Source organism: Onychomys torridus, chromosome 12 (assembly GCF_903995425.1).
Source record: "Onychomys torridus chromosome 12, mOncTor1.1, whole genome shotgun sequence".
Classification (NCBI taxonomy): domain Eukaryota; kingdom Metazoa; phylum Chordata; class Mammalia; order Rodentia; family Cricetidae; genus Onychomys; species Onychomys torridus.
In genome coordinates, this window is record NC_050454.1 from 23,647,923 (window position 1) to 23,674,049 (window position 26,127).

Below are 26,127 nucleotides of genomic sequence, written 5' to 3' on the forward strand. Positions count from 1 at the left end.
AACCACCGCCTCCGCGGCAGAGCCAATCAGGAGGTTCTGCGTCATCACCAAGCGCCAGACATAGGCAAAGGCCCTGCTAAAGCAAGCCCGGAGAGCCCCACCGATGCCATGGTAACTGGGCAATGAGAGCTGCCTGCGCAATGCCTCCTGGGAGGAGTAGTTCCGGAATGTCCGACCCCTGTCTAACTGGTAGGTGGTGGAACCACAACTCCCAGCACCACCCGAATGCTGCCTGGGAGGAGGAGCAATTGTCACTGTTGTGGCCGAAGTCTAGGCCTGAGCCTGAAAAAATGCTGCTGGCGTCCCAGGAAAGGTCCTCGAAGAAGAGGATGGAGCTGAGTCGCTGGAAACGGATCTCAAGGAAGCTGAATCCCAAGGTGATCCCAATCGGAAGCTTTCAGGAACCTGGGCCAGCCCCAGGCGCCACACAGTCGTGAAGCCAGCGCTTCCCGCCCTGCGCTTCCTCACTCTTCCCCCGGGGGCATCCTTACCTGGCCATTACTGCCCTAGAAACAACACAGCCCTGAAGGGCGTGGTTCTAGGAGATTTAGGGTCTGTGTACTCACTACTCTGGTGGGCAGTAACCTGTAAAGGTTGTTCCTATCTAAGCGGAGAGATCTACTGGTGCCCATTAGGGTGAGGGGAATTTGCCCCTAATCCTTACCTCTTACACCAATTTTAGGATATACTTTCCGCATAATACAACCCATATTAGGTAAGGGATCTTTGAAAGGAAAAAAAAAATCACATTAAATTATCTGCTAGTATCTCTTACATCCCCCACCCCCTTTCCAATTTTACATCAGATAGTGAGAATGAACCCAGAAGTCCAAGTGGCTATAGCTCAGTACTTTATCCTTATGGTTATTTCTAAATTCCACCAGCATTCAAAGATAGATACTTCCTTTATCTGTACCTCTTCTGTCCACTAGCTCCTGAAGGCATGGGGGAAAAAAAGAAAAAAGAAAAGAAAAAAAACAAAACAAAACAAAACAACACAGCGCCGTTTTAAACTAGGAACATACAAAAGTGACATGTGCAAAGTCCGTCTACCAAGTGTGCCTTCCAGAATACCTCTTTCGCAGTCACAAAAATAAATACTTTAAATGTAAATGAGCATATTGAAACAGAGGATTCAACTTCCCGCTGCAGAGTAGCGTCACCAGCTGTTTTCACCCCTGGTTATACTTTCCTTGAAAAAGAAAAACAGCCCTCTAGATGTGTGGCTTTTGTGGGGGGCCCCAGGCAATCATTCTTGTGGGTTATCCTAAATATAGAAACTCTGGACACGGGGCACATTCCACTTACTGAAATCATGCCCCTGATACTAGAGGGCATAGGCTAGAGCATTAGAGAGTGGGAACTGAGGTTGCTCCAACTGCAAAGTATCAGTTGCATAATAGATGGGGCCCAAAATAGCCTATGAATATAGATTTGATGATGAAAGGTAACACAAATTTGGGACAACTTAGAACTACAAAAAGAAGGATTTTTTTTTTTTTTTTTTTTTTTTTTTGCTGATGGCGCTCATTATTACTGTCTAGAGGATAAAGAAAGTAAAAACACAAGCGCGCCTTGCAGTTCAACTGTGTTTGAATAGGATCAGCTCTTTCTTTGTTGCAGCGACAACGTTATCCAGCAGAACAGCTGCATTAACTGTGTGTAAGGTGAGCTGAAGGTGAGGTGTTAGGTAAGTGAAGGAGAATAGTATGCCTTTCCCACCAACTTCCATGTGCCAGTTAGTTTGCTGTCCCATCATTTTTATTTTTAAAGACCTGAATTTTTCTTCAAAGCAAATACCCCTGTGTGCCCAATGATTATTAGAGTCCTGTCAATTTCTGGGAGTCACAGGGAATAGAGAGGAGGCTCCTTGAGGTCTGAGTTCTCATTTCAGATTAATATCTTATCTGGGTAGAGATTAATTTTCTTCATTACATGCTTGGTGCAACAGTAGAACTTGAATAATATGATTCTGTCCTAGACCTCCCAACTCTTGGTGGACCATACATTATCTCAGGTGTAAGAAGGACAGGAAGGCACCTGGCTACTTCTGCAAACAGGAAAGAAAGGACCAGAACAGTCTTTAAGCAGGAAATTATAGAGAGAGGTGAATTCACCAGTGTTAGTATGGGTTTCACGAGAAGTATTACATCTAGTATTTCTGTACATTGACTCTTAGCCCTGGTGAACTTAAAAAAAAAAAGTACTGATGCTTAGACTGCTGATCAGTTACATTCCAGTCTCAGGGTGGGCTAGACAAGAAGTACTAAGGGTGTCCCAGACAACAAGGCTTCCTGTTTCTTCTACTGTGGTTTAGTGAGCTTTCATTGCTAGTTAGTGCTGAACTTGCCAATGAGAAGTTTGGAAGAAAGGATAAATGATATCTTTCCATATGCCTTAGTGGGAAAGACTGCTTAAAATAGTAATGTTGATAAAGCGATTGCTGTGCATTAATACTTCGTATCTATTTTCTACAGTCTGCATTTGACCCTGACAATGTGGGGCACTGGATTAAGGTAAGACATTTCAAAATCAGGGTAGAAAGCTGTGAGAGTCAGACATAATGACAGATCTTCAATGTGCATGTGCATGACTGTTGTTATTCTCATGGTCATACATGTTACCTCCACTTTATACTTTTTAACATCTTGTATTATTCTCTTGGTTTTCATGAGAGATCTTAAATACAAATGATGAGAAAACACATGGATAGATATGCCTTTCATCTTGTACGGGTATCACATGAAGAGGCCAAAGGAGTAAGAAAAGAGAGGTACTGGAGAGAATGCTGTAGCCTTCTTCAGACACAGGGAAGACTATTCTGTAGTTGCTTTAGTATGGGGACCCATTGGCAAAAGCTACATGGCTATCACCAGAATTCTCTGTCTAGAACAATCCAAAAATGGAATGAGAGTTTTCATAAAGAGACATGTATTCCATCCCTGGGAGAACTGGAGTAAACTCTAAATTTTCACTTAATGTTCAACTAATGAAGAATATGTTTGAACATCCATTAGGAGGGAGTTGGGTTAGATAACCCCCCATAGAAACTGTTGTTACAAATGACTTCCTGACCTATGATATCTTCCAGTCATGAAATGTTTATTTAGGTACCATTTGAATTGAAAGTGCCTTTCAAACACTTCAGGGGCGTACCTCTGAGTGTCGACTTAGCAATCCATTGTAATCAGTTTGTGTAGCATGTAGTTCAAAATCATGTGGTATTTTCCTGAGACAATATTCTATTTGATAGTATTTTGAACAAATGTTATATCTAAGTTGACAGGCATTGTGGGCACCAGGCCAGATAGATCCCAGGATAGCTGTAATATTTTCTTTAGCTATTTATTCATTTTGCTGTTATTTGCTAAGTGCCTACCAAATAGAAGCTCGGTATGTTGAGTACCAGAGCTAAAATGAGACACGGGCCAGAGTTTATATCCCAGTGGAGCATAAATCCCCCACTTAAAGATGGTAAGAGAATTAGAGGTATAAGGGAAGCATATGGTGGAGGCATTAATGTAGATGGGGCTAGAGAGGACTTCCTGGCCATTGCAGGAGCCCTGTCTCAAAAGATGGCTAAAAGAGATCACACCATGAATGCCAGCCCCTGGAAGATCACTTCACCTCTAGTAAACCTAGCTTGCGTGTTAATGTCCAGAGTCCCACTATTGAGTTCCTGCACGACTTAATCACTCGCCTATTTACCACCTCTTTCAGAGGGGGAGATTTAATGAGAACTCAAGGATAAGATTCCATTTTGTCTTGTTTCTATGATTTTCCTCCTTCATACAGCTGTCAGCAAGCTGGACTCAGAGTTTCATCATTCCTCTAAATCTTCTGTGCTGGCTTTTTTCTATCCTGCCTTCAAATTTCCCATCTTGAAAAATCAATAAGTTTTTATATGACCCTGCAGTCTTTTCTGATTATAGAATGATTTTATTTTCTTATCTGATATCTATATCTATATCTATGTCTCTTGGCTTTTATACTTTCATTATTCTCTCTTGTCATAATTATTATTGCTTACTTTCTATTTCTGTAACACACACACACACACACACACACACACACACACACACACACACAGAGTCCATTTATTTCACTTTCCATTTCACAGAAACTGTTACTAGAAATGAGTTCCTCACCAAATCCAGTCATCTTCTGATAGCCATCAAATGTCTCCAATTTAATTTGATAGCTTTGGCATCTGTATTTTAGACACCCTCGACCCCATTATCTAAGTCCACTGGACTGTTTTCTCTAGCTCCTCCTATTACCCCTCTGATCTCTGCCTTTTTTTCTTTCTGATTTTATTCCATAATAACTCTGGGTATACTCTGAGTAGCTGCCGTCTTTTCTCCTGCCCACCCTTTCAAAACCAGTGAGACTTTGTTCAGGGGGAGGACGGTGAAGATAGAGAAAGGCCTCTCTTGAGAACAGAAAAGGAAGGTTGCTCAGTCGTGTCACAGATTTAGCTGAAGTCAGTAACCATGTTTTTTTGGGGGTTTTGTTTTGTTTTGTTTTGTTTTTTTGAGCTGAGGATCGAACCCAGAGCCTTGCACTTGCTAGGCAAGCGCTTTACCACTGAGCTAAATCCCCAACCCCAGTAACCATAATTTTTATGGTACAAAGAAAATTGGTAGATTAAATGGATCCAAGCATGGGATTATCACTGCAAAAGTAAAGGGACAGGGATTTAGGAGTAAGACAGTAGCTGAATATCCACATGAGCAGGAAGGAAGAGAAGGTATTCTTTCAAAGTCTTACAGCTGTGGAGGAGAGAATGGCTGGCAATGACTAACAGACATGATTGGGTCCTGTACAGCATGGTGCAGGTGAGGTGGGTTGCTAAAGTAGAATTGTGGGAAAGCAGAAGGTCCAGCAGACCTTGAGCCTGAGATGCTAGCAAGCATCCACAGAGATGGAGAAGTCACTTAGCATGGGCAGGTGCGTGGCCAGCACTAAATGCTGTACTCCATGGTTCTCATCCTTCTCCAGTACCCCCTCTTGCTTGACTGAGCTTTCTAAACATGGGTTCTGTGTGCTGCGGATGAAACTGTCTCTTCCAGGTGGGCATCTCAGGTCCTCTGTCAGTCTGACTCTATCAGTTATCGGAAACAGTCCGTATTCTGACTCTCTGCATGTCTCCTCTCCCCCCATGTCTTTCTCCTTCCCCTCTGTCAAGCAGGTCCTCCCTCTGCTTTATTCCTGCTGATGCCCCAGCCTGGGATATCTGTCATCTCTGAGACCTGATCCTCTCCATACAACTCAGCTTTAGATGCCTCACACCCACTTCAGCAACCTAACCCCACCCCTGAATAGTTTCCGTTAGAATTATGTTACACACATTTATTAATAAAATGTCAAATGCTTGATTTTTATAAAGAGTGACTTTTAACAGAATTGGCACTTTCAAAACTATATAAAACATACATATATGAGGATGTGTTAAACTCCTGTTTGAATCATCTAATCTTAAGGAAATGAAGGGTCATGTTGTGGTCAATTTCCACCATCTATGATGGTCTGTGAGATATGAAGAATATGCATAAGGCTATAGGAATATCTGAAATAGTATTTTGTAAAGGAGCTTTCATACAACATAGTTACTAATAAGCTTCTTCTTAGGGCTGGAGAGATAGCTCAGTCATTAAAGCGTGTGTATTGTAAGCATGAGAACCTGAGTTAGATTGCCAGAATCCTTATAAAAGGCCAGACATGCTGGCATTGTAATTCCAGCTAGGGAAGCAGAGACAGGTGGACCCTAGGGGACCTCTGACCATCCAGCATAGCCTCATTGGTGGCTCCAAGCCAGTGAAAGAAGACGAATACCCAGGGTTGTTCTCTGTCCTACACACACAGGTACACACACACACACACACACACACACACACACACACACACAGAGCTTATTTTTAAATCACTCTGTCTTACTTTAGAACCGCTCTTGAATGGCTTACTATGCAGATGGCGTGTGGAACCAAAAGCAAAAACTTGAACTTTCTAAGAATGAAACATTTATGTTTGTTTCCCTGTAATGTTCACTAGGTTGCTGGGAACAGAGCTAGTCTCCCACCGAGACTTAATGAAAGAACAAGATGATAAGTGGACACAAGTTACTGAGATGTAGACTAGACCCCTCTTAGCTCTTACGTATTCATTCTGTGGGGGAGGAGATAATATTTGAAGATGAAGTCCTGAAGACATTATTCTAATCTTTAGTGTGGTCTGATAGGTATTTTAAACACTTGCTTTGTAGGAACTGAACAAAGGTTTCTTTTTATTTAGTTGTCATTTCTAGACCCTTTACCTAGTATCAGAACTAGTTTTTCTCATACTTCCCGAGCTCTCTACCATCTTCTATTAAGAACCTATAAGGGCTGGAGAGATGGCCCGTGGGGCAAAGGCACTTGCCACCAAGCCTTAACCACCCGAGTTTGATTCCTGGGACCCATTGCAGGAGAGAACTGACTCCTGCAAGTTGTCCTTTGACCTCCCTCCATACACATAAGTGAAAATGAAATAAATGTATGTGATAGAAAGTTTTTTTAAACCTATGCAAATTTTCAAAGAAATGACATATCATATGGTTATCTCTTGTATTCATAGTCTAAAGAATTAAATCAAGTCTATAAATCTGTTGTTTCTTTGTCTTTTATGTTAGCTTAAAATTAAAGTTGATAACTTTACCTGTGTTTTGTTTGTTTGTTTGTTTGTTTTGGGGGGGGTTTGCACATGTGTATACACAAGCACAAGCAGTATATATAGAGTCATTTTTCTTAGAACTCAGGAACCTAAAGGGTAGACCTATGCCGACAGAATGATAGTCAATGCATTCACTGGTTGGTGTCATAACATAAATCCAGATAGCCCATGGACTCGGAGAAGTAACATGGGGAACAGCCTCTGTAGAGTGACCTGGTGTCTCTAACTCTACTCTGAGGGGGATCAGGTTTTGTTTTTCTATCTTATAGCACCTCCTCCCACCTCCGGCCCTTCCTATGTCCAGATTTTATCCTGGACTTTGAAACTTTACTCTTCCCATGACATCCAAAACCCAACACAGGCAACTCACCCTATGGCAAGTTTTTGCAAAGTTATTACCAAGCTTTCCACCAAGGGCAAGAGGCAAGGTCATTTCCAAACTAGGTCAGGAATGCTTGTAAGCAGGTAGTGCAGCATCTTTGAGTAAATCTCTAAGTTATTTCTTCCTTTACAAAATGTTTCTTGGGCACTGACCGAGTCCTGGCAAGAATCTGATTGCTAGGGCTTCATGTGAAAAAGAAGACAATTTCTGCTGATGTTCTATCTGGAGGCTATAAGAGAGAAGGTGTGTTGTAAACTGATAAAAGACCCAGAGTCGGAGGAGAGAGAAGAGAATCAAGAGCAGGAGGTTACAAGGTTGTAGAGAAGACCTGCTGGGAAGTTGCCTTTGAGCAAATCCTGCAGTGATCTTGGTATTGGTGAGAGAGGTGTGCAGACAGGGCTTGTCATTACTGAGGCCTTGATGTGGTAACACCCCTGGAGTATAGTATTTGAGAATGGACCTACAAAGGGGTCAGTGTGGTTGACACAAAGTGAGCTGGTGAGATGGAGAGCTAGCTCCCAAAGGGGTTAGAGGCTCAGGACCTTGAAGCACACTGTAAGGACTTATCTTAATTCTAAAGGAAATATGTAGGTGTTTTATGATGTGGCTTCCTTTGAAAGACACCATTTGCTGCTGTGAAGGCTATTGCAGAGAAGCTGTTAGGAAACTCATTCCTTGGACTGAGGTGACAGCTGTGGAGATGACGTGAAGGGGTCTGTTTATGAATGTATTTTGAAAATAGAGGGAAGAAGGGAGAGGGAAAGAGCAAGGAAGGGAGGGAGGGAGGGAGAGAGAGCCAGAGAAACCGATTTTGGGTTATGGAGGCTCCAGAGTTTTCACCTGAAGAACTAACTCATGAGTTGCCATTTGTCAGTGCTAGTCTGAAGGGTGAGCACTCAGTAAGAACGAGAGAATGCAGGCTCCTGGGGACACAGGTACAGGGGGTTCGCCTGTGAAGTAAAATGTTCCCCACTCTGTCCAAAGTCCAAGATGCTCTGCTCAGCTCCATCATTCCTTTCCCCCATCCCATGAATTTGGTCATGTTTTTATTAAACTCTTGTTGAGTTAAAAACAGTCCAGGTGACTGCAGTGGTGGCTGTCTATCTCAATTTTATTGAACCTGTGGTTTGCCTAATGCACAGTGGTGGTCCCTTTTAGCTATAGTAATTTGAGGAGTCAGCCGGTGGTTCCTGTTTACTGACAAGCCCCAGTGGCACAGAAATTGATATCAAATGTTTGTTCCAAATTAAGTATTCAGGGTTCAAGATCCCATTGCCTATGCCTTAAACAAAAATTACCCAAAGGGGAACAAAAGAGGTAATAGGATGTGATCAAAGTATGTGACATATGTATAAATGTGTCATAATGAAATCACTATTTTTGACAATTAATACATGCTAATAAAAATAAATATTCATTTTATTTAGTGTGTGTGTGTGTGTGTGTGTGTGTGTGTGTGTGTGTAGGTGTACACATGCAGTGGCACATGTGTGGAGGTCAGTTCTCTCCTGCCACCTTGTGGGGTGTGGGGCTGAAGCTCAGGTTGTTAGGCCTGTGTGCCAGCACCTCAGATCAACCCTGTTTTCCACTTAGCTAAGCCTAAACAACATTCTTATAAACACCGGGAATGCTGGCTAGAACTGGATGAGCTGCTGCAATTAATTCGACATTACATACAAAACTAAAATTGCCTAGAGTTCCAACCAGAATGGGAAAATTAAAGAATTGTACTAGTTGTTAGAAAAGCAGCTTCTGGAATTCTGTAGCCACGAGCAAGGTTATTATCATCTGATGGATTTCTTTCTCTTTTTTTTTTTTTTCTGTTATTTTGAAGAGAGTGGAGAAAGCTTCAGAATTTGCCATTTCAAATACATATTCTACCAGAAATGCAGATTTACCTGGAAGGCTGTGGCGACATGCAGTAGATCTGGGAACATGCGAGCAAACAGAGTATCATGATGATGTCTACGAAGAAGGTGAGAGGGTGCGTTTGCCAGTGTCGGGGTGCGTTTGCCGGTGTGAGGTTAGCAGTTCTTTTTTTTTTTTTATTTTATAAATTTTTTTAGATTTATTTATTATGTATACAGTGTTCTGCCTGTGTGTCAGATCTCATTACTGATGGTTGTGAGCCACCATGTGGTTGCTGGGAATTGAACTCAGGACCTCAGGAAGAGCAGCCAGTGCTCTTAACCACTGAGCCATCTCTCCAGCCCCATGTTAGCAGTTCTTAAAGCATAGCTCAGCACTCACTGCAAAGCCTGGCGTCAGAGCTGCTCTTACCCTCGCACTTAGCCTTTCTTCTCTACTACTCTGAGCTGCTTATCCTGGAGTTAACTCCATTACTACATATAAGGCCATCTGTAAATGGCTCTGTGTGTGTGTGAATGTGTGTGTGTGTGTGTGTGTGTGTGTGTGTGTGTGTGTGTGTGTGTGTGTGTGTGTGTGTGTCTGTGTGTGTGTGTCTGTGTGTGTCTGTGTGTGTGTGTCTGTGTCTTCATCCTGGTGTCTGCAAGTTTATGAAGATGCTGGAGGAGGCCAAAGGCAATCAGGTTCCCTGGAGCTGGAGACACAGGTGCTTGTGAGCCGCTGGTGTGGCTGCTAGGAACTGAACTTGGGTCTCTTGCAAGAACAACCGATTCTTTTAACTCGGAGCCATCTCCCCAGCCCCACCAGGCTGTATTTAAAGCCCACACTGTTTCTTACACTTGAAGCAGCCTCTGGCAGAAGCAGTTTGATGTATGGTTAACTGGTGAGTGGTGTAAGGCATTGGTCCTGTGGCACGGATGGTGGCACATTGATTGGATCTGGTATTCTACCAATGAATAGACCTTGAGTTTATAGACCAGTCCAGTTCCTTGTAACGAGGCGCTAAAACTGTTTCAACTGCCTTGTCCCCTCAAAACTCCCTCCATTTGGAATTCCACATCTTGATTACTGAAGAACTGTACCACCTAGGGATTCAAGAGATTCAAGAGGGTGGAACCTGCAAAGGACACCGGGAAGGAGCATCTCCAGGGAAGCGGGAAAGTCCGAGTTCTGTGCGCTGCAAGCCAGCTTCTGTTTGGATTATTTCATCTATCTTTTCATCTATTCGGTGCATGCATATTAAAGTCTTGCTCCACTATACTAGGCACTAGAAGTTTTGATTAGGAACAAGGAAAGCAAAGCTGTGCTTTCATGGAGTAAGCACACTAGTGTGGGGATGAAGAGAATTAAAAACAAATTATCAGGGAGTGATCTTAGCAAAGCATCCCAGATGGAGGGCAAGAGCTTAGGCTATAGACAAGCTTGAAGTACATGAGGAGCTGAAGGAAAGCCTCTGAGCTGGTGCTCCCAGTAGACATGAGCATGAAGGAGGGAGCAGGAGACCCATCACATAGGGCATTATTGGCCTGGGCAAGAACTTACTCTGATTATAATAGGAGGGGCCCCGGAAGTATAAGGGCCTGGATTTAAAGATAGGAAGAATGTACTGTTTGGGGGCGGGGCATGATGGGGAAAGTAAGCAGTGGGAAGCTGCTGGAGGGTTTGGGAGAGAAGTGATAGTTATTAGTCTCAGGTGGTTGGTAGTTCCAGAAATAGAGGGGATCTGTGCTGTAAGTCTTGCCCACCCTACCTTCCACCCAGTAGCCACACATGATACACTTTAAGAGCCCTCAGGAACCCCATAGTTGAAAGAAATGTTGTCTTGCTCCATTCCCCAAGCTTTCTAGCCCGTGGACTTTTTTCGGTGGCGAGAGGTATTTTATCCCTACAACAACACCTACTGTCCTGAGAAACTACTAGTCCAGACCAGCCATGCTGTTGTCTGGGCAGAGCATGCTTTACAAAGGTCTGTTTTTGTTCTCTTCTGCTCCATTAATAGTCGACCATTACTAGTGCTGTGGGGACATACTGTGAAAATCTCTGCCTTCTGCTTACCCTCCCCGACCAACGGGAGGAGCTGTATAGGATAACTTCCAAAGGAAGTGCTCTTTCTTGGTTCTCTTAGTGCTTCCTAGTAAGCCCTTACTGTGAGTGGCATTTAATAAACCCAACTGGTTTACCTAAAGATTATACATATAAAGGTGCACCTTGTTGTACATGGGTTAATAATTGTCATATTTGTTATACCTAGTTTCCTTCCATGACCCCCAGTGGATACCTGAAACTGCAGACCATGCCAAGCCCTACAGTATTGTTTCATATAGTTATACACTCATGATAAAATTTACTTCATAAATTAGTCACAGAGATTGGTAATAAAAGAATAAAACCAATTATAAGAAGTACTATGACTTATGTGGATGTCATCTCTCTTAAAATACCTTCTTACACTGTACTCACCATCATTCTTGTGATGATGTGTGATGATACGGTGCCTGAGTGATGTGATGAAGTGGGGTGAATGACAGAAGCATGGAGACAGCACTGGGCTGTTATTAGAGGGTCCCGGAACCCTGCCGCTCCATTATTGTGACGGCAATCAGTCTGATGACTGAGAGGGTAACTAATCTCTTCCCTAACAGCAGCCAGCGTGTCCGGTGTGCATGTGCTGGACAAGGAACAACTCGTATCTCAGGCGGACTGGCATAGGACAGAACACCGTTTCCTTACACTGTTGCAACTGAGTGCAAGCCAGAACTTAGTACTTCTGGATTTTCCCATGTGATGTTTTGGGACCTTAGTTGACTTAGGTAACTACGACTGGAGAATGGCACTACAGACAAAGGGCCACTATTATCATTTGTGTTCTTCTAGTCTGTCTATACTTGACATTTCTTGACTTCACTTAATATATAGAAATACCTAGGTAATCAGAACTATGAGATAATCATAACAATAAGTAATTAAAAAACAAAAGTCAGGTATAGTAGCATACACTTTTAATCCCAGTACTACAGAGACAGAGGCAGGTGGGTCTCTTTCGGCCAGAGCTACACAATAAGATCCAGTCTCAAAATGGGGGAGGTGCTTTTTACTCAGAACCCTACTGTGGCTTCTCATGCTTAGAGTAGTACTCAGAGTACTTAGAATGAGGTTAGGACTTTAAACAAAAAGGTTTTAGCCTCAGGACCTCATACATTTGTGACCAGAGTATTTTTTGTCGTGTATAAGTGTGTGAACAGGGTGTTTAGCAGCATCCTAGCCTCGACACATTGGACACTGTTATCACTTGCCTTCCTTGTGAGAACCAAAAGTGACTATTTCAAATGAGAGGCAAGATCCCCCTCGTTGGTAACCACTGCACTCAGCCTGACCTATAAGCCACCTCTTCCATCTCGTCTCTCTGTCCCTCAGTTCTCCAGCCACACTGCCCTCCTAATTACTCACACAGCCCTCGGGACACTCATGCAGTAGGGCCTGAGCTTGCTCTCCCCCTGCACGGTACAGCATTTCCTTCTATATCTGTATGGCTCGCTCACTCCCCTCCTTTGCTTGGGTATCTTCTGTTGACCACCCAATTTAAAACCACAGCACTTTGTCTCCATCTCTTGTTTCCCTGTGTTGTTTTATCTTATTTATTTGTTTTGTCTGTTTCCCTTGATTAGACTATTAGCTTCATGGTGGTAACATTTCTCTTTCCAGTTTTGTTCCCTAGTACATTTCTAATACCTAAAATAATACTTGTCACATGAGTGTTCAAGTAAGAATGAATGAATGAATGAATGAATAACGTATGAGTGAATGAATGAAAACAGCAAATAGAGGAAGCCCGTAAATCACTGAAATACTAAAAGATGTTGTTCTACTGATAGCTCAGGAACTAGTCAATGACTGGCTAGACAGCAAACTTCAACACGAATTAGCAAGTGATGGAGAAGGGGAAGGGACTGTGCCAAGCAGCCCTCCTGTGCCAGATGCCCATGGCCATTTGAAGTATGACAAGTTTGATGGTAAGAACTTATCTGGTTCTACTAAGCATTAACATATAATGAATGTTTCCAAGAAGTGTTTTTTATTGTTTTAAATAATAAATGATACATTTAGCTTATGTATGTTTGGTTTATGTTTGTGAGTTTAATTTTTCTTGATTGAGTATAAATCTCCTTTGCTGTATCCTTAGTTAGTAAGCTCCTATTGCTTTTTAAAATTAAAATATTCTATTATTTATTATTTTGCCTATGAATTTATATAGCAATTAAAAGTATCTCTGGCCCATATATCATTAGATAACTATTTACTTTGACAGAGAACACACTTAAACATTCACATATCATTTTATAATTATAAAATGCTTCTTATGTTTTGATTCATTTTCACATATAAGAGAGGCTATTTCTCTTCTCAGGATTTTTCCATTCTTTTCCTCTTTTGTACAAATTGCCACACAAATAAATAACAGACTTATAAGGGGTCCTCTTTTGTACCTTAAAGGTTTGGGTTTTTTTTAATTTTCTTTTTGTTTTCCTCTGAGGATAGGATAACATGGTTCTTTTAGGGCAGCTTCCCACACCTGATTCAGACAGGTTTGGTGAATGCAGCCGATGGCCTCCCTCTTGTTAAGACTCCACAAAAGTCCCCTGCTAGGGCATCAGTCATGAGCTCTGAAAGCTAGAAAACTAAGTCACCTAGTCTAACTGATCAGTGTCCGTAGTCATTGGGCAAACACACACTAAACCTACACTGAGTTACTACCTCACTACTGTTCAAATGGCTTGGAGTTAAAAGACTGGCCGTGCCCAGCATGGGTAAGGATGGGAGAGCTGGGAGCTGGTGGGATGTAAAGTTGCATTCCACTTTGGATGGCAGTTGGACAATTTCCTAAAATGTACCCACAGGATAGCCATTCTACAGCTCCTAGTAAAAGAAAATGGATGAAAGCCAGGGCTGCAAGCTAACTCATGCTAGGGTAAGAGCTGCACCACTGAGCTATATCCTGGGCTTCAATTGTTTTGAAGCAAGAAAGTTTTTGAGGTTGTTTAGGTTTTAGATCTGGTTGTGAAGAGGTTCTTAGTGATGTGGGTGAGGGCAATTCCTGATGAATGGAGCTTCCCCTTTTATCTGAAGGGGATTCCTGAAGGTCACACTCAGCCAACTGGCATTATTAGTTCTACTTGTCAAAACCATCTCAGCTTTGTATTGTTCAGAATCCTTATGTAAATACAAATATTATTTTTTAATTCCTCTTTTGTTGTTTTTTACTCCCAGATTTATGTGGCTATTTGGAGGAAGAAGAGGAGAATGCCACTGCTCAGAAATTTATAGAGCATCTGCTCCATAAAGAGGTGGTGGATGCTGCAATGGTGGAAGAGCTTGGGAGGAAGGAAAACCAAGGCAAGAGGCAGCAGAAGGACCCCCGTCTTACCATGGAGATGAGACATAAGCAGGTGGGAGGGAAAACAAAATTAAAATGGATACAGGAAGCAGTCTTTGTGTAACACATTTAATAAGCTTAAATAAAGACTTAGGCTTTATTATGAAAAGGGTGCCATCTGTGGTTTGGTAAGGAAGAATAAAAATAAAATATAAGAACTTCAGAAGAAAAATAATTCTCATAAACTGAGAGTAGGAAACAATTTATTTAAGAAATAACCAAAATTAGAGTAATTGATTTTGACCAGTTGAGTACTGAACTAAACTTTATTAGTGTGAATGTGGCACTTCCGATTATAAATATGTAGATTGCATTTGCTCCAATTTGGTCTTTGAATGGTGACATTAATATATTATCATGAATATTCTGCTGGATATTATAAGGATAATTCTTTTCTAGACAACTAAATTCACTCATTTTGTGATTATAATTTGAAAAGGAGGACAGATCTGAATTAAATCTAGTTCAGCTGTTTTGAATTGGAAAGGCATATGGGAACTTTCCTTCCTCCAAAAGGAATAGTAGGTAATAGAGGAAAAGGCAATCTCTGGGCCTTGCAAAGGAGTTTTGGGAACTCAGAGTGACCATGCCTTTGCCATATGACCAAGACTAAGACTGAATTGGTTCTAATATCTACATATGTATGTGCTGTCTTTTTACAGCATTAGATTTCTAATTGCACATTTTGAAAATCCTCTGTTTTAAATCATTCAAGTATGGGAATGTTGGAAAATGGGGAGAAGTAGATTCTGGTTTGATAGAAGGAAGGAGAGAAGGTTCAGTAAGACATATGCCTATTGCCTGTAAGTCTTAGCCACAGCTGGAGGATGAAAAGGGGTAAAAATAAGAGGGGAGTCAAGAGCTGAAGACTTAGTTCTGAAGAGGATGAATGTGCTTATTTAGACTTATCCACAAAGGTCTTGCTTTTGGTTTCTAAATGTGACCACACTTCCTGGCATACTTAAAACAAAGATAGAAATAAGGAGAGCCTTTTAGTGTTCTTTAAGGCAGTGGATTTTGTTTTATCCTGCAGAGTGTAGTCACCATAATGTATCGCTGTGTTTTCCTAAATGATTGTTAATGTACAGAGCCCAGGGGAAAATAGTCTTCTATATACACAGGACAAACTTGAGAATGGGAGATCATTTCTAAATAGGACTCCAAAGCTTGGGCTCTGACCCCTTCCTTGCACTCAGCTTTTCCATCACACAGGTCCTCCCAGATGCTGAGAGTCCTCTTCATCTAACTGTTTGTAGAACTTTGTATTGGTTTTCACCCAAGAAGCAAACAGAGGCTGGAGAGACGGCTCAAGAGGTTAAGAGTACTGGCTGCTCTTCCAGAGGTCCTGAGTTCAATTCCCAGCAACCACATGGTGGCTCTCAACCATCTGTAATGAGATCTGGTGCCCTCTTCTGGCATGCAGGCAGAACACTGTGTACATAATGAATAAATAAATAAATAAACAAACAAATAAATAAATAAATCTTTTTTTTTTTTTTTTTTAAAGCAAATGAACTGCTTTATTTTCCAATAAACAATGGGGTTCTGGGTGGGAATGTTTCAAACTGGTTGTGTTCTGAACTTCAAAATGTGTCCTAAGTGTTTGCCTACTCATTCTACTTGTGGTTTTTCTAAGGTAAAAGAAAATCGTTTAAAACGTGAGAAACAAGTGGAGTTCCAGAGAAAGGAGAATGCCCTGAAGAAAGCAGCCTTCTTGGAGGCTCAGTGTCTAGTGCAAGAAGAGAAGAGAAGAAAGGCTCTGCTGGCCAAGAAAGAGAAGGAGGGGATTCAGAGAGAGATGGTAAAGCTGCGGAGGGAAATCCTGGAGAGGAGGCGTACCGTGGAAGAAGCATGGAAAACGTAAGCCGGTGTGATGAGCAGTGTGGAGGATGTCTGTTTAAGCAAACCCATCAGAAATACTCTCAAGTGTTAAAAATGTTCTAACATTGCAAACACTAAACACAAAAGAAGAGAACACAATCTTATCAAATTACTTTTATTTCTCCATGTTTTCTCCTGGTCGTGATCCCCTTACATGCTTAATTACAACCATCAAGTACATTTAATTTGTTATTAATGCTGTACCAAACATGCCTGGAGTCCCGAAATATATGTATTATCTCACTGCATTTCTGTACCATAACATATGATGGCCTTGACAAATATTGCTAAGCACTTTGGCTATTTAAAATATTTTGCCAGTAGAGCTAAAGATATGGCTCAGTGGTGAAAAGTACTTAATATTTTTCTGGAGGACCTGAGTTCACCTTACAGAACCTACCTTAGGTGACTCACAATCACTTCTTAATGTTAATACCAGGGAATCTGATGCTCACTTCTGGCCTCCACAACCACTGCACTCACACAATAAACCCACACATAGACTGACATACACATAATTAAAAATAAAATAAATCATTTAGAAAATTTACCAATATAATAATGCAATGGACATCTTTATTCCTAGAGCATTGTTATTCCTTTGAATTACATATATAACATATAATATACATATGCATATTGTGTGTGTGTGTGTGTGTGTGTGTGTGTGTATGTTTGGTTTTTTCAAGACATGGTTTCTCTGCATAGCTTTGACTGCCCTAGAACTTGCTTTGTAGACCAGGCTGGCCTCGAACTTATAGAGATTCACCTGCCTCTATCTCCCAAGTGCTGGGATTAAAGGTGTTCACCACCACTGCCCTTTAGGATAAATTCTTGTGAGTGTAATTAGTGGGTTAAATGGTATAGATCTTTTTGTGACTCTTGAAACATTGCCAAATTACTTTGAAATCAGTTGTACTTGTTCACAGTGTCACCAGCTGTGGACCAGTTTACCACACTCTTCTTTGTATTGGGAAGTATCATTTTTAGTAATTTTTTTTCATGTTTAATAGGCATCACAGTAACTGGTTTGTATTTATTTGGTTACATAAGATTTTTAAAGGTGGAACATATTTCCTTATTCCTTTTGTGGGGTAGTAATTGCCCCCTGTCCTACTGTGAATTGTGCTAGGGTCTTCTTTTCTGACGATCATACAGCAAGTCATTGCCTTACTGATAGAGAAGAAGACTATCTGACATAAGAGGAAAATGACAATAGCCCTCACAGGATGTAGTATGTTATCCATCCTCATGCAGAAAATGAGCTTCACAGGTGAAATAACTAATGTATTTGTTCTGAGAAATAGCACTGATGCATGAACTGCAAAAATCTTCCAGCAACGTGACTCAAATGTCTTAATACTGAGAGAGCGAGCCAGAAAGACACATTAGGTAATCGGTCCACCCCCATCGGCCCACACAGTGTCCCCCTGTGCTCTTGATTGCTCTCATTCTGCCCAGTTTCAAACAGCTCAGCAGTGGACGTGTGCTCCACTCCCTCAAGTGCCGGGCTCAGGCCTCCTCCAAATGCTGCTCTCTGCAGAAAGCAATCACCAGTGTTTTAGTGAGTTCCCACTAAGGTCAACTCTGTTCTTCAGACTGCTCCCAAGCCTTGAAAAAATAGGCTGACCTAAAAGAAATTGTGAAAACAAGTCACATTTGATGGTAGCAGGATTCTCTGTTCAGTTCACAGTGGGCACTCAACACATGTTCACTGGCCAGTCATTTCCTATCAAAGTTAAGTCTTACCCGTGGTTACAGTGAACTTTCCAGACAGTAAACTGGCAATAAGTAAAGAGTCATCGAGTGGTATTTTCCTTTGACCTGGAAATTCTAATTCTAGGAAAACTGCCCTAAGAACTGATCAGTAATGCAAAGATTTTTTATACAGTAATAACTAAAATAGCATTATTTACAGGAGTAAACAACAGATGCTATAAAATTATTAGATAATGACTATACAGTCAAGCAGGATTGGCATGTTATTGTTTTATTGCTGTGTGGAAATATGAATGGCTCTTCTGCCTTTCCAGTTTTCACAATTAAGTAGATACTATCTTCATGATGACTACATATCCTGGTGTTATTTTAAACTCAGACCCCTGTTCTGGAACTCTGTTATGTGTTTACTTATTGACTTGTGGTTCTCACATCTCACCAAAGGCCTTGCATTTGGAATCTGCCACTCGATCCCAAGTCCTAAAACTGTATTTATTTAATGCTCCCCACACACAAGATATGACTAGGCCCATCCAATATAATATTATTACAGAACTGGTATTTTGGTTTTTTTGTTGATAGATATTTTTCTTTTATTTGTATCCTGAATCTGCTTTACTACATAAAATATTTCCTTAAAGAGATTTATCAATTACAAAAGGAAAAAACAATAGCTTTGGTGATAGAGAGATGGGTCCACAGTTAAGTGTACTTCTTGATCTTCCAGAAGACTGGAGTTCAATTCCCAGTACCCACATCAGAGTGTTTCATAACCACTATAACTCCAGTTCCAGAGGACCTGGTGCCTTTGTTGAGTCTTTGAGGGCGCCTGCATGCATGTGGCATAAACTAACACAGATACATAAATAAAATGAATTTTGAAAATAATAGTAGACTTATACAAAATAATCAACCTTAGATAATCAGTGACACAGGCAAGTATCAGCAATAAGTCATATATTATATATCCCCATATGATACTTGAAAATGAATGACACAGTGTCAATAGTTTGGATTCTTCTCAACTTGAATTTCTACAACTGTAAAGTTCCTGAAAGTCTAGGTGGTTGCCTGAGTTTTCATAGCTAATCTGGGATTCCTCACTATTTGCTCCACATCATTAATAGTACATGGTTTATGTGTATACATCTGTAATTAACTCCAATAAAAAGACTATATTAGGAGCTGGGGGTAGCTCAGTTGGTAGAATGCTTGCCTAACATGCACAAAGCCCTGGATCTGATCCCTAGCTCCTCATAAAAGTAATGGCACATGCTTGTCACTCCTCATTTGGAAGTGGAGGCAGGAGGACAGCCTGGGCTACATGAGACAGTCTCAAAAAAGGGGGGTGGGGGGTTTAGGGTGGGGAATCTTCTCCAAGCAAGCACACTTGAGTTGGTAAGTGAGGAGGATGGCCCACAGGGAGAGAGGAGATGAAGGCTGGAAGATTCTCTAGATTCTGTTCTCTCCTTAGTAATTTTTTATTCTATTAATGTTTCTTTCTGGAAAACCTATAAATGCTCATGATAGGAAACACATTCCTTTTTTACTTAAGGATCCATTTAACCCTCTAATAAGAAGAGATAGTAGGGGCTGGGAAGATGGCTCTGGGGGAAATACATTTCACAAGCCTGACAACCTGAGTTCAATCCCCAGAAACAATGAAAAGTTGTGTGCTGTTGGGAGTTGTTCTGGATCCTGTAGAAAGAGACCAGCACTCCAAATGAAGTGTCTGGGCAAGACAAACTCTAATCTTGGTCAAGAAAGAAGGTCTGCTTAGAAGAGTAGACACACTGAACAAAAAGTACATTTGATTTTATTCTAACTCAGGTGGTGGCTGTGTCTTTTCCCCATTGACTGGAGTCCAGCTTCACAATCTTATTCCCCATCCAGTAAAACCTTTGTTTAAAACCTTTACACAAAAGCTTTACTGGATGGGGAGGATTAAAACATTTGCATAAAAGTCTTACAAGGTAGGGGGGAGATAAAAAAGACTTTAATACCTTGTCCTAAAGAAAAGTTTTTATAGTATTTGAGAGAAAAGACTCATAATTGATATTTCTAATCCCAGAACTCCTACAGCAAGATGGGGACCAAAGACAAGACAGATACCCTGAATAAGAAACAAGAGAGGCCCTGACTCAAAATAAAGTGCAAGAGAACCAACGCCTTCAGCGTTGTTCTCTCTCTCTCTCTCTCTCTCTGTCTCTCTGTCTCTGTCTCTGTCTCTCTCACACACACACACACTGTTTTTTAGTAGGAAAAATAAAGCTTACGTCTACATTACAGAGTACTTTATAGGTATTGACAGACTTTGATCAGTGTATATAGCTCGGTGGTAATGTAATAGAAATGCTCCGTTGAAGCATCTACAGCGCTGTTGTCAAAGTACTTCATAATTTTATTCTGTTTACATTTTTTTTTAAGTCATCTTACTCTGGAATGTTCAGTGATCATTCATTCTAATACAGTAGACTGTAATTACTCATTATTAACTTTAATGATTATTTTAAAAATTGTTACTAATAGAGAGAAAAAAAGGCAAGAAGATTCTGAGAGGAATCCAGAAGAAAAAATGGTGGAGAGTGCTCACATTCATCTGAGTGAGGAAAAAGTTGCAAAAGAAAGAAAAAGAAAACTGAGAGAGATATTAATCCAGACTTTCAAGGAAAATCACCAGGTGAGAATTGCGGTGCCTCTCTTCTGTTCAGCATCCTGTAGCATGAATGAGGGGAAGCTCCATCAGAGATGGAATGAAGTATGCTGGGTCATGCCTGTCATCCCATCTCTTGTGAGGCTGAGGCAGAAGGATCACTACAAGGTCAAGGTCAATTTGAGCTACATAGTAAAGTCAAGTGTAGTTGGAGCTCCATGGTAAGACCCTATCTCAAAAAATAAGAGACAGAGAAAGAGGGAGAGAGAATGCTAAGAGAGAGAGAGAGAATGCTAAGTCCATGAGAGGGAGAGAGAGAATGCTAAGTCCATGAGAGGGAGAGACTAAGTCCATGAGAGGGAGAGAGGGAATGCTAAGTCCATGAGAGTTCATCTTAAATACCTAGACCAGCCCCGGCATGTGTTCCCTCTGCCTGCTGACCTGGCCCACTGGTCAGTGTATCAGATCCGTATTCTGAGACGCTCTTCCAAGCTGTAGAGGTGTTGGGTGAGATCCCAGGAAACTGAGAGCTATGCTTAGGATTCCTTCTGAGTAACATCTTTGGAATAGCTGTTTTTTCTCTTGATTTTGAGACTGGTTTTTCTGTATAACTGCCCTGGCTGTTCTGAAACTCACTTTGTAGCCCAGGCTGGCCTTGAACTCACAGAGATCTGCCGACCTCTGCCTCCCACGTGCTGGAATTAAAGGTGTACTGGAATAGCGTTTAACTACATCCCTTTCACTGTTTTGAGCACCGGGCTTCTACTTTGACAGCCTTAAGGACATTTATGTCTGAGTTATGCAGTCAGCACAAGAACAAGTCAGTCACTGCTGTTTGGGATCTGAAATCCAAACGTGATAACTTGTGTCCCTTTTCTCACTAATGACCAATCTACCTTTTATTTTTCCTTTCTTTTACTTTCTTCAGAATTTTTATTGAAACAATATCTAATGATTTTTCTAAGCTTTTAAACTTTTATTTTTGTTCCAAAGAGATGGTTTTATTCTCATAGTAGACAGGTGAATAATCTATTCAAGGAAGGTTTCTTAGTCCAACTTAATGAGGCCTATGTCCCTTGCATTCATAACTAACATATTGACAAATACATATGTTCTATGTCAGTTACTTTAGAATTGTGTGACCAAAATACCTGATAGAAAAAAAAAAAAAAAAAACAGAAGAAGGAAAGTTTCTCTTTGGATAATGGTTTCAGGGAGTCAGTCCATAATCCCAGGCTCTAAAGTAGAACATCATGGCAGCAGAAACATTTGGTAGAGGACAGCTATTTACATCACAGAAGACAGGAAAACAGAGAGCCAACTAGAAAGTGGCTAGAGATGTACCCTCAACATCTTGCCCTACTGACTTATTTCTCCATCTAGGCCCCCACGCCCAAAATTTCCAGGACCTACCAAAATAGCACCACTAGCTATGGACCAAACATTTGGAACATGAGCCTCTGGGGGACATCAGATTCAAACCATAACAGTTTCTCGGGTTATTTAAGCAGCTTTTTCAATGAAAGGCAATTGATCAAAATATGAATTAGGGATTATAACATTTCATATAAAATGAATTACTTGGCAGATTTGTAAATGAGATGGTTGAATGAGAAAAGATAAATATGTATATTTTCTGGCCCCCACAACACCTACAGTAGGGCCTTAGGCATTGCTAAAATTCATGAAAGTTAATAGGATGAATACATAAATGAGTGGATTTAACAAGAGAAAAAAGACTGTAGGAAGATGCTGAGGGAGCTTGATAAATGTAGGAATAGACTTATAAGGCCCTGAAATCAATAACAGGAATTTGTGATATGCATAACTAAGATAAAAGGAAAAAAGGAGTCAACATGAGTTAGTAAAAGATGGACATATTTTATGGTGACATCCTTGACTGATGGGAAGGAAGTTGTCATTATTCCAATATTAAAAATTTCATCAGAGTTTTAGTTTCAGAACTAGAAGAAAATGTTAAGAGTTAGGACTAGTATCTGAGAAAGACCAGGCTGGAGAGATCGCTCAGAGGTTAAGAGAAAGACTGGCAAGGACTCTTAGATTCTGCATCCTTCAAGAGATAGGTGTAATTGGTGTATGCTTCTAGAACAAGAGTAACGATTGCTAATGAAAAATAGAATATGGGCTAAGCATGGTGCCTCACGCCTATCCCAGCCCTTGGGAAGCAGGAGCAAGTGGATCCCTGAGTGTGAGGCCTAATATACATACTGAGTTCTAAGACAGCCAGGGCTACACACACACACACACACACACACACACACACACACACACACACACACACACACACGAAAAGAGGTCTGGAAAGATGGCTCAGTGTTTAAGAGCATGGACTGCTGCTCTACCAGAGGACCCAGTTTCAATTCGCAGCACCTACATGGTTGCTCACAACTGTCTGTAACCTCTAGTTCCAGGGGATCATATACCCTCTTCTGGCCTTTACAGGCACAGGCATGTAAGTGTTGTATAGACATACACATAAAATAATTAAAGACAGCAGGAAAAGAACTGATATTCAGGGGCATCTTGAGACAGCATAAGGAAAGTGCCATGATAAGACATGTGTTCGTTAAAAACTTAATTTAAAATTTACAGGGGCTGGAGATATGGCTCAGAAGTTAAGAGCACTAACTGCTCTTCCAGAGGTCCTGAGTTCAATTCCCAGTACCCACATGGTGGCTCACAACCATCTATAATGAGATTTGATGCCCTCTTCTGACCTGCAGGCAGAACACTGTATACATAATAAATAAAATGAAATAAAATAAAATAAAATAACAGAAAGTTTACAGTGGATTCTGTTCTACAGTTAATAATAATTAAAAAAAAAATCCTGGCCAGGTGGTGGTGGTGCACTCCTTTAATCCCAGCCCTTGGGAGTCAGACACTGGTGGGTCTTTGTGAGTTCCAGGCCAGCTGGTCTACAGAGTGAGTTCCAGGACAGCCAAGGCTGTTACACAGAGAAATCAAAAAACAAAACAGAACAAAACCAAACAAAATAATAAATGTTTTAGATAGAACTACAGAGTTAACAATAACAAAGCTAATAGTCCACCTAAATCTGATTGCTTCGTTTCAAAAGGACATGTCAGTGTATTTGAAAGGTAAAAGTGACAATGTTTGATAGAATGGTTCTTGTTTTGACACAGTTTTTTTTTGGTTTTTTTTTTTTTTTTTTTCTCATACATTAAGGTTCTATTTTGAAGGTTGATTTTGGTGTACAGAAAAGGTACAAAAATTATGTGGACAGTTTGAATCCATCACCAGCCCTTTCCAGTATTGAGCAAGTCTAGTGCTCAATCTAGGAAATTGGTACCACTGAGAGAGACCCGGTTAGAACATCACCCACTTGGTGTATGTAATTATTGATTTTATTCAATGTGAGCTCAACAATACTTATTTTTCTCTGGGGCATGGTATTCTCTACTTTATAGCTTAAAGGATCTCATCTTTGGCCTTTGAAATAGTTTTCAGGTTCCCATTTCTGCCCTTTCATCCATTTACATTCCTTTTTAGGCAGTTTTTAATGGCACCACAGGATACTGGTCTATCTTTTTTTTTCCTGCCATAGTGTTGAAATCAACACTTGTACATAGAATCCTGGCTCCTTTTATGAGAGAATGATCTTTAGAAACCAACCCTATGTGTACACTGCTTGGAGGTGAGGGCTATTTCTGTCCTTTCTTAGCACATAGAAGAAGGAAATATATCTGTCTGCTAACATGTGCATGCTCATCCCTTCTGTTTATGTCTACATAATTTAATACCTCTAGTTCCAGTACAACACTATAGGGATGAGAGTCATGTTATTCCTCCCCCTTCCCTTATTTGGAATTTACATCCGGACTGTCTAAATTTGTATTAATCATTGTGAATCCATAATGGTATTTTCAATGCAGCCCAGGTGCCTCTCCCCACATCATAACTCTTTCCCCAACAGTAAGAAAGCTGGCCCGTTACATACAATACATTCTGTTGACTTGTAAAGGCCTACTTTGCCATAATGTAGTCTGAGAATTGCTAATCCAAGAGCTGGATGTGATGGGACACATATGTTCTCAACACAGGAAAGGTGGAGTAGGAGAATCAGAAAGTCAAGGCCATGTTCTGATATGTAGTGTGTTAGAGGCTAGCCTGGACTGTGTAAACTCTTACTCCCAACCAACTATGGGAGCATATCTAGCTACAGTACAGTACTTGTGTATTGTTTACTTTAGCCTTACAGTTTTCAGTCAGCACATTATTTCCCAACATTGTTCAGGTTCTTTTCCCCTTCAGTGTGGCTGCATTATTTATTATGATATGAGTCTTGAACCTCTAACTTGGTGTTTCTGCAGTGTATTCTGAAACACAGTAAAATCTACCTACCTGAGTCATCATACTTTTACACAGACATAACTGGAAATAGTCTTTTGTTAAATTCCAGTACAGGTCTAATTCTAAAGGAGCCTAAAGCTGCCTTCACCAGCCACATGATGAACAAGAGGAAAATGTCCTTTGACTCACATCAGGGCAAGATAACAGCCTGTGTACTCAGAATGTTTCACAGCACACACCTGATAGAGATACTCATATAGACTATTGTCAGGGGCTGCAGAGATGGCTCAGTGATTAAGAACACTGGCTGCTCTTCCAGAGGACCCAGGTTCAGTTCCCAGCACCCACATGGCAGCTCACAACTGTCTGTAACTCCAGTTCCAGAGGATCTGACACCTTCACACCAATGTACCTAAAGTAAATTTAAATTAATTATTTTTTTAAAAGAATATTATCAAGAACACCTTATGGAATCTCTTTCTAAGAGATTGTTGTTCTGGTATAGGTTTCTATCTCTTTTGTGTGTGTGTGTGTGTGTGTGTGTGTGTGTGTGTGTGTGTGTGCTTTGATTCTGGGTTTTAGCTGTACCTCTAAATTCTTAACATTTCATTTAAGCCATTTAATTAGTTAGTTAGTCTTGGGTTTTTTGGAAACAGATTTTCATAGCATGGCCCAGACTGGCCGCCAGCTTGCTATGTAACTTAGGCTGGGCTCAGACTCAAAGCTGACCACTTGCCCTGGCTGCCTCAGTGCTGGTGGGCCGTATAATTAATAGACTTGGGAGAGACCTGGCCTCTCTTCTCAGTGCACACGGTCAGGTCGGCACTTAGACTCATCATTCCTCCCATTCCTCAGCTTTCCTCTTCACTCTGTCCAGACTTGTTTTTGGATAGTAACTTTCCAGTAGAGCCGATCCTATTTTCTCTTTGATCTGGCAGTGAAATCTCTTAGGGAGATTCAGCAATTCACGTGTCATAGCTAATTAGCAGACACAACATGGGATTAACTATGAAATTCTTAACACTGTTTGGAAAGTGCCTTCTTAATTCTCTATTCTGAAATACATTTTTGTTTAATAAGATTAGAAACTCTGTGATCCCTTCTGCTTGGGAAAGTGGCCAAGAACAATGGAACATGGGGTGATATTAGCCT

General features: G+C 40.9%; 1 protein-coding gene across 2 annotated transcripts in view; it reads left to right on the forward strand.

Moving 5' to 3' along the window:
• The first annotated feature begins 233 nt into the window (after positions 1–233).
• The window catches only part of Ccdc191 (coiled-coil domain containing 191), a 64,761-nt gene continuing 38,867 nt past the window's right edge, over positions 234–26,127 (forward strand). For both annotated transcript variants that reach the window (XM_036204018.1, XM_036204019.1), the window contains exons 1-7: positions 234–377; positions 2,478–2,516; positions 8,925–9,066; positions 12,829–12,966; positions 14,222–14,400; positions 16,024–16,247; positions 20,517–20,667. In XM_036204018.1, the coding sequence (XP_036059911.1) occupies positions 291–377; positions 2,478–2,516; positions 8,925–9,066; positions 12,829–12,966; positions 14,222–14,400; positions 16,024–16,247; positions 20,517–20,667 (960 nt within the window). In that variant the 5' untranslated portion in view covers positions 234–290. The remainder of the gene's footprint in view (positions 378–2,477; positions 2,517–8,924; positions 9,067–12,828; positions 12,967–14,221; positions 14,401–16,023; positions 16,248–20,516; positions 20,668–26,127) is intronic.